The sequence below is a fragment of the Trichosurus vulpecula genome, chromosome 4, assembly GCF_011100635.1.
Source record: "Trichosurus vulpecula isolate mTriVul1 chromosome 4, mTriVul1.pri, whole genome shotgun sequence".
NCBI lineage: Eukaryota > Metazoa > Chordata > Mammalia > Diprotodontia > Phalangeridae > Trichosurus > Trichosurus vulpecula.
In genome coordinates, this window is record NC_050576.1 from 439,874,853 (window position 1) to 439,893,444 (window position 18,592).

Below are 18,592 nucleotides of genomic sequence, written 5' to 3' on the forward strand. Positions count from 1 at the left end.
GAATCATACTATACTACACTTTCCAAGGGTCCAAAGGGCAGTGGAGAGATGCCTTCGTGGCACACACACTTGCAAATGCCCCCCAAGCCCATAAAAGCTGTCAGAGATGTGGGACCAGATGAGGGGAGGCAGGCATGAAGCCAGCGTCCTGGGACACTGCTGCGGATGGCCGTGAGGGAAGGGATGGCCAAGGGTCCCCTCAGAGGCCAAAGGGCAGAGAGCAGTCACAGAACCTCACAGGCTGAGAAGAAGCTCTTTACCCCTTTTTTCCTTACTGGGCCCACGAGGCTGGTCCTCACTGGACTTTGTCAGTGCTTCAATTCTGTCTCCCAAGTCCTGCTTTATAAATCTGCCACTTCTCAACCCAAGAAAAAGCATAGCAGGTGAGCTTCAAGCAAAAGGTAGACAGGGTGAAAAGCAGAGGGACTGATGTCTGTGAGCCATGTGCAGAAAACAGGAGGGAGCTCCTCGGCGTAGGTGGGGAGGAAAACAGAGCTCAGTCTCTGTATGTCCGTGAAGCTATGTAGGGGCCTTGGGCTGCTCGACACAGACAGGAAGGGCTCCAGCACCAGGATAAAGACAGAACCCTGCAGAATGCCCCTGCTCCTGCCCTGCTAACAACATGCCTCGGCAACCCTGCATCGAGAGACCACGAGGGGAGCACAAGACCCTCGTTTCCAGAGCCCAAGTAAAATGACCAGGTCACGAAGGTCACCACGAACCTTGATTACGTGAAAACCAAGTGAGGAGCTCACAGAGTACTAGAAAACATGAGAAATCTCAAATTCCTATGATATGACACACATTGTTTAAAGTCTCCTGATAGACTGCCCTGGAAAGACCCTACCTCCCACCCCGAATCTGGGTGTCTCTTTCCCCCTCTCTCCATCTCTGGGTGTCTCTCTCTTCCCCCTTCTCTCCCTGTATGCCTCTCCCCCCCTTCTCTCCCTCTGTTTCTGGGCATCTCTCTCTCTCTTTCTTTCCCCCTCTCTCCCTCTGTCTCTGGGTGTCTCTCTTTCCCCCTCTCTCCCTCTGACTCTGGGTGTCTCTCTCTCCCCTCTTCTCTCCCTCTGTCTCTGGATGTATCTCTCTCTCCCCTTCTCTCCCTTTGACTCTGGGAATCTCTCTCCCCCCTTCTCTCCCTCTATCTCTGGGTGTCTCTTTCCCCTTCTTCTTTCCCTCTCTCTCTCCAATGCTGCCAGAAGATATTGCAGCACTCCTGGTCCAAGTCTTCAGAGCTCCCAGCTATGCCCCGCCAGACTGCCGGGAAGCTGGAGCCTCTGTCACACCATTCCATTACCTTGCCAGACCCTAAGAAGGGGCGATTCTCTTTTCTTACTCTCTGACATGTGATTAAGTGACAGGGAGACCCAGTCACCTTCCTCCCACCCTCACTGCATGGGGTGCAGAAGAGAAATCTCATCAAGGGCTCCCCAAACTACTTCTAACGCGCCCACCACAGACTGCAGGCTCTATCTCTACTGATCATTCCTCGTGTGAAAAAGTTGACTTACAGGGTTACAATATCTGCATTCGCGGCTTCTACAGCAATGCTCAGTGGGTCATTCCCTTCCTCGTCAGTGGCGTGCTGGTTGGCCCCTCGCTTCAGGAACAAACACACTTGCCTGTGTAAAAAGAATTGAAGTCCCACAAACCCAGGCTGGTTTTACAAAGGCAGGTGACTCCATTTACCCAAGGAGCACCTTTTCCATAGGGAGCATGGCATGAAGGGAGTGCGCAGGTACAAGGCACGAGGGGGTTGTAAAGTTGTACCAATGACGGTCTTTACCCTCCCACTCTAGCTTAAAATCCAGAAGCACAAGGATTTCAAACCACCTTTTCTAACTGGCAAAGGTGGGCATGCAGCCTTCCTAGAGACCGAGGCAAAGCGCCCCTATTCTGTCCTATGGAGAGGACATGCCACATGATGGGGTTTCTCTCACGGCACCCTTCACTCTAGGAGCGCCAAAAAGAACACAGGGCCCATGGTGAATCAGAAGAGGGAGAAACACCAGGGGCCCATGGGCTGGACAAGATGGAAACGCAAGGGGTTGCTGACTCTTCACCAAGGGAAGGGGTAACCATGTCGATGAGATGACTAATGCATTAAAGAGACGTGAGACACTGAAGGGTTGAGAAAGAAGCTACCATCTCCCTCAGTGCTTCTGGTCGAGAAAATGAGGCAAAGCACTGCACAAAGAGCTTCCCAACCCCAAGAGAATGCAGGCGATCAGCCAGCCATAAGCCTCCCCTCAGACTGTGAGCTAATGGGTTTCCACTGGAGGGGTTGCTGTGGAGACTGGAGCTACAAAGTGCCACCCCTACCAGAAGCAGGAAGGGCTGCTGGAAGGCTGCCACAAAAGGCAGGGTGGGTGACAACAAGGGCCCACTAGATGACACCACCACCATTTCCCCTCTCCATGCCACTGCAGTGACTGTCCCCAAAGCCTGGCATGACCTCTCTCCTCCCCTCTGCCTTTGAGATTTCCTGGCTACTTTCGAGACTCTGCCCAAACCCCACCTTCTGCCAAAGGCCTTTTGGGATCACCCCGACACAGACAGCCCTTCCCACTATAGTCATCTTCCTTGTACTCCACGAGAAGGTAAGGCAGGGGCAGAGGTGCCAGCACGTAGCACAGTACTTGGCACACAGTATGAGCTCAAAAAAATGCTCCCTGATTGAATGGCCTGAAGTGTCTGCAGTGGGAACAGAGGAGGGTCCGTGCAGACCCCAGAGCTTTCCCAGTAACTGGATCATTGACTGAGATGAGATGACAGAGGCAAGAGTCAAAAGCGGCCAAGGCTTTTTTCAAACATGGGAGACTGAGAGTGAGTGGACTTTGTTTTCCTTCCCTTTTCAATTTCCATCTACTTGAAGCAGTATGACAGAGTGTTGCCAATGACTCTGGGCTCTTACCCTGTGTGTCCCAAGACAGTGGCATGGTGCAGTGGGCCTCGTCCTTTGGTGTCCCTTTGGTTCACGTTCGCACCATTCTGCAGGAGGAACTCGCAGGTGACCAGGGAGCCCTAAGAAATCACAGGCAGAAGCTGGGAACATGGCCAGGACCTAAGATCCCCCAGGTGTGCCATGACAAACGCTCTTCTCTGGCCCCGAGGAGGAACAACAAAGAGACAGCCCCTCTAGCCTCTGGGCCCCTTCGACTCAGTCACCTGCCTCAAAGGCCAGGTCTCTTCCCTCTCAGTGACTTGGTCAGAGACAGCACACTCCAAGTCTTGGCTAACAGATGTGTGGCCCCTGAGCATGGCAGCTACTTAACTTCCGCCCGCCTCAGCTTTGCCTTCTGTAAAACGAGGGGGTTAGACTCCAAGTTCTCTTCCAGTTCTAACTCTAGGCTCCTATGACCTTAATGACAAAAATCACACTGAAATTGTCCTAGAGATGGACACAGCAGACCCACTCTGCGGCCATCCCCACCAACATGTGTGTGCGTGGCTTCCCTACCCCTAAGACAGCCTGGATGAGTGGCGTGGCTTTGTTCTCTTCAGGATTTGCCCAGTTGACATCTGCTCCGTGGGCCAATGCCTCAGCCATGTCGGGAAGCCTTTTTTCATAGGAAGCCCGGTACAGCTGGAGTCCTGGATGGAGATGCTTAAATTCAAGAAATACTGAGGAATCTCGTCTTTCTCCCTCTGAAAAGAAAACACATCCATGAGCCATGCTGTGCGGTGCAAAAATGCTAAAAGGATGGCCTGGGAGACAAGTAGGGCATACCAATCATACCTGCCTTGTGCTGGCAAGGGCCAGCTGTTAACTGCACCTGGAGGAGGTTTAAAAGGCCTCCAAGAGGCCAACTCCAATGCCTGCTGGGCATCAGTCCTTAGACTACAGGTCACACTCCCCAAGGGGCCTCTGGGCTTCCTCCCAGACAGAAATGATGGGTGACGGCTCACAACCTTTGTAGCATGGTCACCACCTAGCAGATAGTCAGATGCTCCATGCTGCAGCTCAGGAAGGACCCAACTTGAGCTGAGACAACACTCGGTGAAGTTGGGAGTTCGTGAATATTGGTGCCAAGTACAAGTCAGGGGAAAAACTGCCAGTTGGGAAGACTAACATGTCCTGTAATGGAAGAGCATCCAAAGGACTTCCACATGGCAAAGAGACAGAAGGATCAGGGGAAAGCCAGCCATTCTCTGGCACCGATTCTTGGGGCTAAAGGCAGACGAAGTAAAGGAGGACTTCCTACTGAAGGGAGAAGAGGAAACAGGTGACTTCCCTGTCACATTGTGAGGCTTCTCTGATCCGCCCTTGGCTTTACTTGATGACTTTCTCAAGAATAATTGAGCAGAGTTCTCAGAAATACCTTTGGGCAAAAGCTAAATTAAATATAATTTAACTGAGAAAAAAAAAAAACAAACCCACCTGGCTCATATAAGCTATTAGCTGAAACCACTGAGGACAGGCCTTCTCTGACATCATCAGCACACTGCTGTATCCCACTGTCATTGCTTTTGACTGTTTAAAATAAAAGGCGAACCAGGAATAAGTTCCCACCACAGAGGGAATATGTTTCATAGACAGCATGCTAAAGCTTGCTTGCTTCCAATTCATCCAGAATTTGGCCACCACCAATGAATTTGAAAACAATGAAATACATTCACCAAACATTTAATAATTTTTAAGCACTTAGCTTATCCAGATAGATGGATGGCCAAAGTCTAAAATCATCCTTTACATGGAGAGATTTTAAAGGATCTGATCCCCTCCAAACGTCAGGATAAGCAAAATGCTGAAATTCGGACACGGTTCTGAGACAAATGGGTTCACAGGTAAAGAAATGGTCCCACCACACAATGAGCACTAGCATAGACTTTGAAGGCTCCACCAGAGAGAGGAGTACTTACTACTACGTAGTTTTGAAGAGGTATCAAAGTAGGAGAAGAGTGAATCTAGCTCATCAGGACAGAACAGAGATTCCCGCCTGGCCTCGTCGCTATTTACAGCCACCGCTGGGTACATGCAAGTTATCAAAGCACAAAGCAGGCAAGAAGGAGGGAAAAGGGCAGGAGAGAGTGTTACTGGGGGAGGTTTAGACAGAGCAAAAAGGAAGTTGGGGAATTAAGAAGTTGTTGGCTTGGGGGAAATGATGAACCAGATCTCGTTTTCATCAGCCTATCTAAATGTGATGGTTTTATTGTTGGAACGTGCCCAACATCTCATCGTGAATGACAGCTGCACCCAAAGGGCATTCTTTTAAGGATAACACAAGCAAAGAAATCTACCATTTCCTGTGAAGGCTGAAAAAGAAAGTTACCTGCCTTAAGCTAACAATTCATGAAATTAATTCATTACAAGAATGATCACAATGTTTGAGAAAGCGCTTACTTACAAAATGGATCAACACCTAAACTTTTGGCTGATGTTCCAACTTGGTCCTCTAACGCTGGCTTGGAGGCGCTGAGCCCCTTCTCCTCCTGACCTTGGCGCAGCGCTCTCTTCCCTTCCTCTGGAGGTGAAGAAGAGGCAGAATCCTTATCCACAAACTTCCTCTCCACATACTTTGCTTTGATGTACGCTTCCTTCTCCTGCCTGATACATAAAAGCAGAGGATATGTGAGTCAATTCCCTAGTAACTGTTGGTCCAAACTAAAAAGAGACCATCAAACACTTCTGGTCATTCTCTGAGCATTGCTAGATTCTTTAGCACAGAGGGCTTAGTACGCTCCCTTTCCCCCCAACTCATGCTTTATACCGTAGCCTACTCAAATCACCCAGAAGGATTTAAGCACAAGCTCCCATACCACTGACTGGGGCATCCAGGACCAGGCATTTAACCCCTCAGTGGCCCAGGCAGCTCTCTCAGCTGGAAGGTACGTTCCGTAGACCAAGGACATCACAGGCCAAGCCAGAACAAGAGATACATGGATCTAGCCATGCCACCTATCTGCTCACAAATCTCCAGTGGTTTCCTGCTGTCCCTGAAGTTCTGCAGTCTGGCCATGCCCACAGAGCTGCCATTTTTTCTTAGGTACCTAGAATACCTCCATCTCCTTTTTGACTTCAAGGACTCAATCAATAGGCACTTACAAAGGATTCCATTAAGTACCACGAGCCAGGCTTCAGTGTGGTAACGAGAGAGCACAGGACACCAGAACAGGCCCTCCCTGTCCTGGAGTGTGAGAAAGAATTTATTCTTTCACTCTGGCCAATACCAACCTCCCATCAAGCCTATAACACACCACATGGCCCCTCTCTGATGTGCTTCAGAATGGGCTGCTGCATGGTACTGGCATCGACACTTCTGTCTGTCCTTGGGCAGATGATATCTATGGATCTCAGAGTTCCTACCTTCCCAAGTATTTGGCACAGTGGTTTATAAGTGTGTGGTGAATGATGCAACAAGTCACATTTTAGTTTCCAAAAATTCATAAAAAGGATGTCATGCTCAGAAGAAAATACAAACAAGTGTTCTTTTGTGCTCTTAACGCAAACCCCTGCTTGAGCATCCATCAATCTGGGTGTTTTAGAGGAGGAAAGCACATCCAATTGAAAAATATCTCTGGCCACCATAGAAACATCATCACAGAGAAAAGCAAAATGCAGATGTAGAAGGAAGGAGAGTTCAAGTTCTGAAATGACTAAAGTAATGACAGCCTGGCAGACAGTCATGTGCTTCTCCTCCAACTGAAATACTGTTAGATGCTCCAAGGACTTCTTCTATTCTATCTAAAGGGTCAAGATGAGAAGACCTGGTGAAGTTGTAATCTGCATTAGCAAAGGCAGTCCACATTCCTGATAATGATCATAGATACAATGAAGTAGCCAATCATTTGTTCGACATTAAAAAAAATTGGAGAACTAATGAAATTGTACTGTGAAAATGAATGAGCCGGGAAAACTGGAAAAAATACCAAGTCCAGGTGAGCAGCAGGTGAAAGGATCTCACCGACACGGAAGGGCCCTGCCTGGAGAGGTTCAAAGAGAGAAGGCCAAGGGGTAATAAGCAATGGAAACCAGCAAAGAGAAAGTAAATGTTGGAGCAAGTGCCAGGGGTCAGATTCTCTGCCTTTGCCAAAGCCAGCCATGGACTGGACAAAGCTCGAAAAGCTGGCATTCCTAGATCTGATCAGAACAATGAGATGACTTCCTATTTCCCAGAGATTAAATGTGTAAAATGGGCTAACCCAAGTTTCAACACCAATGCTTTCTTTTCTAAGACACTCTTGGATCTCCTCTCAGCTGAGCCCTCCCTGACAGAAGGTAATCTTTTGTTCCTAATCGATTTGCTGCCTTGTTCCCCATTGTGGAAGCAATCTCAAAGCCCCTTTTTCCTCCTCAAGTCCCACCTTCCACACTGTCTCCCACTAACCTGTCTACAGCTTCTTTGGCCGTATTTGTTTCCCGCTTATTACTCCCATTAGACTGTAAGCTCCTCGAGGGCCCAGACTGCCTTTTGCCACCTTTTGTTCTGCCAGCTCTCAGAATGGTGCCTGGCACACAGTAGACACTTAACAATGTTTATTGATTGACTGACTTTCTCATCTTGCCTCTTATTTTACTGAGACAATGGAGGCTATTTAATATAAACCTTCTTTACCCTTTTTGTCATCTCAACCCTTTGGCATCATCCTCCACTCCCTTCCCCCAGCCTGACACTGGCCCTTCTCTCTGCCAAGACCAAGCCCTCCACACGCTCTCCTGATCCCATCCTTTTCCATCTTCTCCAGCAGATAGCCATTCCAATCATGCCACTCTCTCATCTTCAACGTTTCCCTCATTCCCTCCCCACTGCTTCCTTCTTGAGGCTTCTAGGAAGTGCCACAGTGGCTAGAGTGCTGGGCTGGAGTCAGGACAACCTGGGGTGAAATCTGGTTTCAGGCACCTGCTAGCTGTGACCTTGGGCTAGTCACTTTAACCTCTGTTTGACTCAGTTTCTTCAACTGTAAAATGAGGATAATAACAGCACCTACTTCACGTGGTTGTTGTGAGGATCAAATCAAGTCACATTTGTACAGCACTGAACACAGTGCCTGACACATAAACAAAGTATATACAGTAGGTACTTAAGAAATGCTTCCTTCCTTCTTTTCTTCCTTCATTCTTTATCTCCAAAAACATGCCCATGTCATCCATCAGTGAAAAACATCCAATTGCCCCAACTCTTCCCCTAAGCTATCATCTCATAACACTTTTCTCACAGTCAAATGAACAGAAAAAGCTGTCTTTACTTCCTCTCCTCTCACTCCTCAGCATTCTGAAATCTGGCTTCCAACCTCAACACCAAAATGAAACTGCTCTTTAAAAAGTATCCATCAATCTACGAGTGACCTAATCTGATTAGACTTCTTCTACGCCTTCATCCTTTGTGACCCCTCTGCTGCCAGTCAGTCAGTGCACATTGATTCAGTGCCCAATGCACTGGGGATTCAGAGCAAGGTAAAAGGTGGTCTCTGCCCTCAAGCAGCTCACAGTCATCAAGGAGACAATATGCAAACAACCTATGTACAGACAAGTTAAATACAGGAGAAACTGGAGAAGGCACTAGAATTAAGAGAGATTCCTGTAGAAGGTGGGATTTTAGCTGAGATTGGAGGAAGCCAAAAAGTGGAGAAGAGGGGAAAGCATTCCAGGCATGGGTTGGGACAGCCAGAAAAAATACCCAGAGCCAAGAGATGGCGGGTTGTTTGAGGAACAATCAGAAGGCCAGTGTCACTGGATCAAAGACCATGTGGCGTGGGGGTGGAGCCAGCAGGTTATAAAAGGGCTTTGAATGCCAGAGGATTTTAGATTTGCTCCAGGAAGCAACAGGGAGCCACTGGAGTTTACTGAGTAGGGGGTGAAAGTCAGGCCAGCCCTTAAGAAAGATCACCTTAACTGTAGAATGGGGTAAGGAAAGACATGAGGCAGGCAGGGCCCCTAGCAGCTACTGCCATAAGCCACATAGGAGGTGATAAGAGCCTGCCCCAGGGCAGGGACAGCATCAGAGGAGAGAAGGGGGCACATCCCAGAGAAGATATAGAGATGAAACGGACCAGACACGGTGCAGAGGTGAAATTGGTAGAGATGTGGCAAAGATGAAATCACAGGTTTTGGCAACAGACTAGATATAGGGGAGGGGGAGGAGACCAGGATGACTCCAAGGTTGTAAGCTTTGTCTGCAGAAAAATCATCATCCTGTAACATCAATTCACCTTTGCAACTCACGTGTCCTCAGCAGCCCCTGCCCTTTGGGCCCCTCCCTCTCTCTGACTGGAAAGGGTGGGGGATAGACACCCAGAAAGCTTCTCCGTGATCTTATGTTGAAGGAGGGGGCCCAGGTCAGACACCATAGTGTTTCCTACTTGGCTACAGGACTTCATCATGCCCTCTCTGCCAGGCGTCATCACTCCCCTTCCTCTAACCCACATTCCCTCTTCCCCTTTTCAGCTTCCTTTTGTGTGCTCTCTTCCTCCCTTATATTGTAAGCTCCTTGAGGTGGTTACTGTCGTGTCTTTGTATCCAGTGCCGGGCACACAGCAGGTGATTACTATGTGTTCATTTGCTGACAGTAACAGGAAAGTTTGGAAGGGGGGGAAGACCTGTTGAGTCCAAGATGTCTACTGGACAGTGTGTACAAGATGTCTGAAATGAAGCTGGAGAAGGAAGAATGGAGGGTGGCAGAGAGGCTGGGGCAGGATGGGTGGATTTGAGAATCATCAGCAGGAAGGTCCTTAAATCCATGGGAGCGGATGAGATCATCTGGTGAAGTAGCAGAGAGGGAGAAGAGGGCCCAGGACAGAACCGTGGTTAGTGGGCATGACCTGGATGAGGCTCTAGCAAAGGAAATAGAGAGGGAAAAGTCAGATGGGTAGGAGGGGAACCAGGAGAGAGAAACATGTGAACAGGAGCAAAGCCAATAGACAAGTGGGAGAAATCCAGGGCTAAAGGTTGGCAGAGCAACACCAGCAATAAGAGAAAGGGGCATCAAACTCAAGAGAAGAGTGTTGAGTTGAATGGTTCACCAGGAGGTCAAAAAAGAGAAAGCAGAATCCAGCCAGTACAGGGGGGATGGCCTGGAAAACAACTGAAGGGTTGAAGGAATGGAGGTCACGGTGATGAAAAAGAACAGGATTTAAGGGCTATGAGGTAGAAGGACAACACATTGTGATTTCAGATAGTGACAAGTTAAGTTAGTAAATGTGAAATCTCCAAGAATTTTTCTACCATGGGTTGGAATATTATACTACTGAAGATTTTTACTTCAAATCCTAGGTTATTTTACCTAAGAAGAACTTGAGGGCTGTTTTTTATTCGGCAACTAGAAGTTTTTTGTTTTATTCCAAAGGATTCATTTAGAAAGAATTAAAAAAAACCCTTTATAGTATTAAACTCCTTATTTTTGTTCTGTAAACATATTACCACATCAAAACTCTATCAGTAGGTTGCCTAGTATATTTTAATTGTAAACCCTTCCTGCTACCAATGAATGAAACTTTTAAAACAGATGACTTTCCTGAAGTTCTACCACAAAATAGATTTCCATCCAATCAGTTCAGTATTCTCATACTGGAAAAGTAGTTTATGATGCCAATTTTGTGATGTTAAATGGAGCCCAAGCTGTTCCATAGTTCAGTGGTCCTATGTTCTTTGGGAAGAGAAGAGAAAACTACAAATAAAACTATCGCTGACCATGAAGAGAAAAAAAGGAATTCCAGAGTTCATCAACATGGAAGCAAAGCGTTTGCGGATGATGACAAGATCGGGGGTATGACCATCTTTGTGAGCAAGTCACAGGGAACGAATAAGTGGAGGAACTGGCAGATTAAGGTGTCTGAGGAAGTCTTAATAGGTATGTTGAAGTTCTTAGTACGAGGGTAGAAAAGGGTTTGAGAGAGAAAGACTGTGAGCCGGGGCATGAACTCATGGAGGAAAGAAGGGAAGTGTTCTGGAGGCCAGTCACAGCAGTTTCCAGGTCTTTGACTGGGTGGTAGATAGGGACTGAGTAAACCTCAAAGGAGAGGTTAACGAGTGATAGAGGTAGAGGGAGAACCTGGACTAGGACCCTGACCCGTGACCCAGGGGGAAGCAAGCACTGAAAAGAGTGGCCAGCAAGGATGTGTCATTGGGACAGAGCTAGGTCTCCATGAAACCCAGAAGAAGAAAGGAGTGTGAAAGGAAAAGACGTACAATGAAGGAGAGTTTGTTACCTATAGCAAGTATTCCAGAGAAGATAGTGGAAGGGGCTTTAGAGGGAGACATGGGGGGAGGCTGGGCAGGAAGGGGTGTCAGATTGAGGGGGATCAGAATAAGGGATCAGGCAGTGGGAAATGAAGAATGGAATTTGAACAGTTAGGGGCTCAGGATCACTGATGAATGGGTTGGGGTGGGCTATTAATGTATACTAAATGTCCAGTAGACATCTCAGGACTCAGCAGATCCAAAATGGAACTTATTATCTTTTCCCCCAATTCCCTCCCCTTTCTAAACTTTCCTCACAGTGGAATCCAATTGGGCTACAGGGCAGTTCAGGTGACAGGATCAGTGCAGGGAGCTGATGGATGGCATTTCTCTCCTAAAACTGCAAAGGCCAGGCCAGGAAATAGGAAGAAGGTACAAGAATAGCATCTCTTTGTCCTCTGCAAGCAGGAAAAGATCGTCCTGGAGAACTGGGATCAAGGAGAGGTCACGATGAACCACTGTCTCAGCTTGGACATAGGCAGCTAGGGGGTGCCAGAGTGCACAGAGTGCTGGGCCTGAAGTCAGGAAGACTCATCTCCCTGACCCTTACTAGCTGTGTGACCCTGGGCAGGTCACTTCACCCTGTTTGTCTCAGTTTCCTCATCTGTAAAACGAGCTGGAGAAGGAAAGGACGAACTACTCAAGTACCTTGGCCAAGAAAACCTCAAATGGGGCCATAAAGAATCAGACACAAACTAAGCAGCAGCATCTTGTGTGTGTGTGTGTGTGTGTGTGTACACGCACGTGCACGTGTGTAATTACTCTCTCTCAGTTCTCTGCCTATGTAACTAGCTCCTTTCTCAGTCTCCTTTGCTGTCTCATCATTTTCCTCACCCACCCCCAACTACTGGTGTTTCCACGGCCATGTCCTGGGACCTCTACTCTATCCTTTCTGTCTCGGTGATCAAACAAGGTTTTATTGATATTTTCTGGTGTTTACATCCCTACGGTATCTTATCTGCTCCCCCTGAGCCCATCCTATGTGACAGTGTCTTTTTAGAGAGGGAAAAAGGTCAGCACAACTAATCACTACACTGAAAAAGAACCAAAGTCTATGTGGCACTTGAGGACATCCCACCCCCTTGAAGGGGCAGGAGGGGGCATCTCTCAAGTCTCTTCATTTGAGTCCTGCTTCATGTTTATACCTTTTTTACACTGACTTTTGATTTTCTGGTGAGTGGTTGTTCTTTGCATTTACGTTGTTGTAGTCACGAGGCGTACTGCAGAGATCTTTGCAGGCTTCTCTACATCTACCATCCATCATTCCTTATAGCACAATAATATTCCATTACATCCACATACCACAATTTGTTCAGCCATTTTGCCAATCAACAAGCATCTAGTTTCCAGTTCTTAGCTATTGCAAAAGTGCTGCTATAAATATTTTGGTGTATACGGAGACTTTCTTCTTACAGTGGCTTCCTTGGAGTGTTGAGCCTGGCTATGGAGTCTCTGGTTCAAAGAATACGGACATTTTAGACACTTTATTTATATAATTCCAAAATGCTTTCCAAAATGGTTGTTCTCCTTCACAGCTCCACCAACAATGTATTAGTGCGTTAATCTTTCCACAACCCCTCCAACATTGACCGTTGCAATTTTTTTGTCATTTCTTGTCAATCTGCAGGGTTAAGGTGAAACTTCACGGTTATTTTCATCTGCATTTCTCACCAATAATAATTAGAGATTTGGAACATTTTTCATGGTTATGAATGCTTTGCAATTCTTTTGAGAAATGTTTGTTCACATCCTTTGAAGACCATGCATATATTGGGCAACGGCTACTGCCTCACACACACTTATCCATTCGTTATGTATCTTGGCTACCACACCCATATCAACGAAATTTGATACTAAGATTTTTTTTCCCATGTGGCCACTTCCCTCTTACCCTAGATGCACCAATGACACCTGTGCAGAAGCTTTTCAGTTGCAAGTAATCAAAAGATATTTTATCCTTTGTAATTGCCTTTATCTCTTCTTTGGGTATGTACACATCTCTTCCCTACAGCTGTGAGAGGCACATGGCCTATTCCTCTTCTAATTTTTTAACAGTATAATCTTTAAATATTAAGGTCACATCCCCACTTAAAATGTACTGTGGAGTATGGTGCAAGACATCTAAGTGTAATTTCTGCTAGACTGCTTTCCCATTTTCCCAGCAGTTTCTATCAAATAAGGAATTTTCCCCCAGGTCACTTGTGTTTTCCACTTTATCAAACACTGAGTTCTACTGTTTCTGAATCTCTTTTGTCTGGTCTGTCCCACTCACCTATCTTTTTATCCTTTAATCAAAACCAGAGAGTTTTGGTGACTACTGCTTTCTAAAATGGTTTTGGGTCTGGAAGTGACGTTCCCCCTCTATTTTTCCAAATGAATTTTGTTATTTTTCAAGTTCTATGAAGGTATCCTTTTAATAATCTCATTGGCATAGCCTTCAAAGTGCAGACTGATTTAGGCAGTATTGATGCAATGCTGTGGCTCCATCAGGTTCGGGAGGTTTTTTTCCTTTTCAATTTGGGAGTTCCTTTCAGACTAGATCTTCTTCCTTTTCTGCAAAGGGATTATTTAAGAAGTCCAGCTAACCTTCTGATAGGCTGGGTCTTTTCTATTTTGGAGGGTGTTCCTCTATTTCTCAATTTTGTTAGCACATAATTGTGCATATGTTCTGACTGTTTTTATTTGAGCTTTGCTGGGATTTCACCTTGCTCAGCTGCTATTTTATTGATTTGATTTTCAATCTTCTAGAAGATGAGCTCTGGGTTTATAAGTTTTCTTAGTCTTTTCAAAGAACCAGCTTTTAGTTTCACGTATCATTTCTATGGTTTAAAAACATTTCCAATGCATCTATTTCCCTTCTAATTTTTAGTATCTCCTCTTTTGTGATTATTTTAGGTTTACTTGTTGACTTTCTAATTTAAAAAATGCATATTGAATTTATTATCATTCTCTTTTTCTATTTTGTCAATGTCTGATTTTCCCGGGTGAATCCCAGAAATTTTGACACGTTGTTCATCTTTATCATTTTCTTTCACATTGTTACTGTTTCTACAATTTGACTCATTCGTTATTTAAAATTGCACTGTCCAGTTTCCATATGGTTCTGCATCTTGGTTTCCGAACCAAATTCTATCCTAATTTCATTACTGTCTGAGAAGGACTGCAGTAGCAATTAGATTTGAAGATCTTTCCTATCCATTAATAGGCCATGTGACCTGCTTCTATCACAGAAAGCCTTAAGTTACAGGGGGTGGGAGGAGCTTCTTTACAGGAAAAGGATGTTATGTCACAGGAAATGCTGAGAGCATGAGAGAGCGCCGCGAGCGAGCAGTTATGGCCGCTAATGGCCGCCCTCGGGATTGTGAGAACTGAACAGGCTGACTTGGCTGTACTGTGAGTTTGTTTTGGGAAGACCCCAGCAGGGGGTCAGAGAGTTTTGGGGATGGCGAGGCTCTAGGTTGTTATATTGTGTGGGGAATGTTTTACTGCTGTGGTGGACTGGATAAACAGCTCGTGGGATATGGTTCTCTGGTGTCTGAATAAATGGCTTACTTCTTCTACCTTCTATGTGCAGAGTCTCGTCTACTTTGCCATACAGAGAATTATCATCTACATTGTTATTACTGCTTTACTGTTACAAGGATGTATTGACTATTTCTGCCTTTTTACATTAGCAATATCTCTATGACCTAGTACACGGTCAATGTGTGTAAAAATCCCAGAGAAACATAAATGTATCTATTTTCTTTTGCAGCCTTAATTGGAAAACACCCTAAGTCTTTTAACTCTCGTTTCTCCAGATATTTGTTCTGTTCCTATTTTCCCTTTTGTTTATCTTTCCAACTGACTTATCTAAAATTGAGAGAGGGATATTGAAGTCTCCCGGAACTGTTGTGTTACTCTCTTAAGTCTTTCTGAAGTTCAGATAATATTTCCCTTTTGAATTGGGATGCTGAGGCATTTGGAGAGAATGAGATTATTACTGACAGTGGCTTGTTGTCTATGGCTCCTTTCAGCATAATAGAGTTTCCTTGTTTATCCCCCTTTTTTGAATGTTTATTTTTGCTTTGTCTGATAGAATGATGGCAACTCCTGCTTTTCTGAATTCATTTGCTGTACAATAATTTTATTTCCATGACCTTAATTTTGTGTATGTCTTTGTTCTGTGTTTCTTGCAAGCAACATATTGGATGGTAGGGTTTTGTTTTCTTATCTAATCTGTCACTGACTTTTGTTTTACTGGACTGTTTAATCCATCTGCATTTAAAGTTGTGAGAGTTAGGTTTATCTTTTTCTTCATACGCCTCTGAAATGGGGGTGTTTTCCCCCCAAACTATGATGCTTTCTCCCCTCTTCTGCTGCAGACACAGTATGACGCTGCTTCCAGGCCTCTATTCTACTCTTTTTGAGGTAGACCTGTTCCTGTGGGCTCCCCATGGCCCGCCCCCACCCCTTCTTCTTGTCTGTCATCCTTTTCCCTTTAAGGTTTTGTCTAGTAGTTCTTCTTTCTTGCTTTATTGGTTATATATTTCTTCCCTGTTTTTTTCCTCTCCATCAGGCAGATTTCCCTTTCCTCTCCTTTCCTTCAACTAGTCCTGTTCATTATTTTTTTTTTAAATTTCATGTGCCCCTTTCCCAAAAAGATTCCTCTCCCTCTCTTCATTACCTATCTTCTCTTTCTCTTTCCTTTAGACCCTCATTTTCTGATCTATGGCCCCTGTAATCACCTGGTCTCCTTCTTTTCTCTGTGTTCTTTGTATAATCTTCCATTTTTTTCATCTAATCAGGCTTCAAAGGCATCCATTCTCGGCCCTGCTCTCCGGGTGCTTTTGGCCACTGCCTGGTAGAGCTTAGTCCATGGATTCCCTTTTGTCATTGTGCCAATAACTGCAGGCACCAGAGAGGACACTGCTTCATGGCAGAAAACCTCTCCCCACTACTGATCTAGACCCCCTCTCATTGACCTTTTTTCACTGCATTTGCCTGAAAAACTCCTCCCTCTGCCCAAGCTCTCCCCCTCCTCCAGGGATTCCAACTCCTCCCCTGCCAGGACCAGTGGACTTCTCATGTATCACATCCCCCAGGCCTCATGCAGTGTAAAGCCCTCATCTCCTTTCAGCCCTAGGAGCATTCATCAATGGAAGCCCTAATCAGCGCCAAAGTAGGCCTCCTTCCTTTGCTTCCCCTTCCAATCTTTTCTCCTTTCTCCTCACTTCCTCCCCTTTCTGAGACCACAGAGACCCCCTTCAGTGAAACCTCTCCTTGCTCCTCCGTCCCCCTGCTTCACGCTGTGAGGGAGTCCCACGGCAGAAGCACAGGGTGTCACCTCCCCTTCAGAGGTGCCTCCTCCAAAGTTTATCCCTCTCCTTGTGTACAATTAGAAAGAAACCTCTCGCCGGTTTCTGCTGTTACTCTGTGGCTACTGCAGTCTAGATTTAGTCACTCCTCCCGCTTCTCGGTGGTTTAGGTGTGAGATGGTTTTCTTTCAAACTCTTCTCTTTACAATTCAAAGTCCATCTTCTGTCCTGTGTGGGTGGGCTCCGAACCACAGCACAGATCACCCGGATCTCTAGGGCTCTCCCCTAACCCTTTACTCCATTCTCTCCTCTCTCTGAAGGGTGTGCAACAGTCTTGAGTCCTTAGAGCAACATACTTTTCTTTTGTCTTTGAAGCTCTGCAGGTGGATCGAAGAACGTTTTCTTAATTGAACTGCTCGATTTCACCTCCGTGGGCCTTGGAGTTTGTAGCCCGAGGCTTTTTTTTCTGGGGACAATCTGTGAACTCTTTCAGCTGGAATTTCATTTTCTATGTCCTACGGGCAGGCCTCTTTTATTTTCTTCATTATGATGGTCAGGTGTTTGTCCTGACTTGTCATCTTAGAAAAGACTGATGACCCTTCTGTTGTTTCTACGCTGCCTGGCTTCGAGATCTCTATGCTCTGCTTGCACAGTGAGTAAATTTCCTTGCTCTTCTGCTTCTTTTCTCCTTGGTTCTCCTTTACTTCTGTGAATCTGCATTCCCAACCTATTAATCTCTCTGTTTCTTTGCTGAGCTTTGCCAATATAGATTCGAGTTTTGCTGTTCTTCTCGTATTTTTGCTGGACATAAATTCTGATCTCATAATCATCATTTCTCTCTCTCAGGAACAATGGTACTTTCAGTGTTTTTGGATATTCTATGTATATTTCTGTCTATGCTCCTGATTTCCCCAGGGAGAAGGGAAATCTCTGACGCGGAGCTGATCGATCAACTGATTTCAAGAAAGCCTTTTTTAAAAACTACAATAAAACAACTCCTGCGTTTAGCAAAGGCTTTATAGAAGGACAAACTAAATTAGTACCTTTGTCCAGGCTGTGGTTTCTTTATTCCCATTTTCTCAATCTTGGCTTCATAAACTCGATTTATAACATCATTTCCCAACTCACACATAAGCTGTGTGAAAGAAAAAAAAGGATAAATAATGTAGTCTTTAAACAACAATTTTAATGCTCAAAACACATGCAGCAAATATTGCATACTTTGTGATTCTGCCACTGGTTGCTTTAAAGCCAAAGAGACCCCAGAGAAGACGTTCTCATCTCAAATACCCATCGTGCCCTTTTCTTATGAGATCCAGAACACAAGTGAAGGCTGCCAGACGACAGGCCCAGTCACACAGCCTCATGTAATTAAATAAATTACGGTATATGGATACCATGGATCACTACTGTGGTGTGCAATGGGAACCAACCAACATGGAGGAGGAGGAGGAGCCCAAGGAAACACACAGAAGACCCACAAAAACCACAATGACACCAAGGCTCAAAGCTACAGCAACCCCAAGTGCTACTGCCCTCCTGATCAGGACCAATGTGCCCCTCCTCTGTCCCTGCTTGGCAGAGGTCAGAGACTACAGCTAGGGGGACAGTGCAGGCACCGACACCTTCAGTGATGGCAGTATGGATGGCTTAGTTTTGACAAAATACTTTTTTCTCTTTTTGTATGCCTTTTTTCAAGGGTAGTTGGTAGGAAAGAGAGATTGATATGCTTAGAAATAAAGGTGATGTAAAAACAAAAAATGACAGTCAAGTTAAATCATATTACCTTCAGAAGCTCAGGCTCCCAGGTATCCAAAGTTAAAGAGCGTACTTTTGAAAAGTGAACCCCGAGACTCCTAAGCAAAAAAGAATTGCATTAATAAATAAGAATATCCATTCTGAACTCATTCTAGATTCATCCATGCTCCCCAGCCCATCCCAGTTAAACATGATGCCACAAGACAAGGCCTAAACCCTACAAAAGAATGCACGGCAAGACAGGATGGCACAAACACCTCCCACTTCCAAAGCACCTTGGAAAGCCTCCTGTGCTCTGCTAGACACAGCCAAGCATCCAGAAGCAGCTCTCCCCAGCAGATGGATGGGCCAGGAGCAG

The 18,592-nt window shown here is 45.7% G+C and overlaps 1 protein-coding gene across 2 annotated transcripts in view; it reads right to left on the bottom strand.

The window, feature by feature from the left end:
* Positions 1-18,592, bottom strand: part of ACAP2 (ArfGAP with coiled-coil, ankyrin repeat and PH domains 2) — a 115,807-nt gene that overhangs the window by 10,903 nt on the left and 86,312 nt on the right. The window contains exons 15-22 of one of the 2 annotated variants that reach the window (XM_036754399.1): positions 18,263-18,332; positions 17,520-17,611; positions 5,352-5,551; positions 4,867-4,971; positions 4,385-4,477; positions 3,464-3,651; positions 2,918-3,027; positions 1,515-1,625 (exon numbers count right to left, since the gene is read on the bottom strand). In XM_036754399.1, the coding sequence (XP_036610294.1) occupies positions 1,515-1,625; positions 2,918-3,027; positions 3,464-3,651; positions 4,385-4,477; positions 4,867-4,971; positions 5,352-5,551; positions 17,520-17,611; positions 18,263-18,332 (969 nt within the window). The remainder of the gene's footprint in view (positions 1-1,514; positions 1,626-2,917; positions 3,028-3,463; positions 3,652-4,384; positions 4,478-4,866; positions 4,972-5,351; positions 5,552-17,519; positions 17,612-18,262; positions 18,333-18,592) is intronic. The other variant, XM_036754398.1, reaches the window with a different exon arrangement.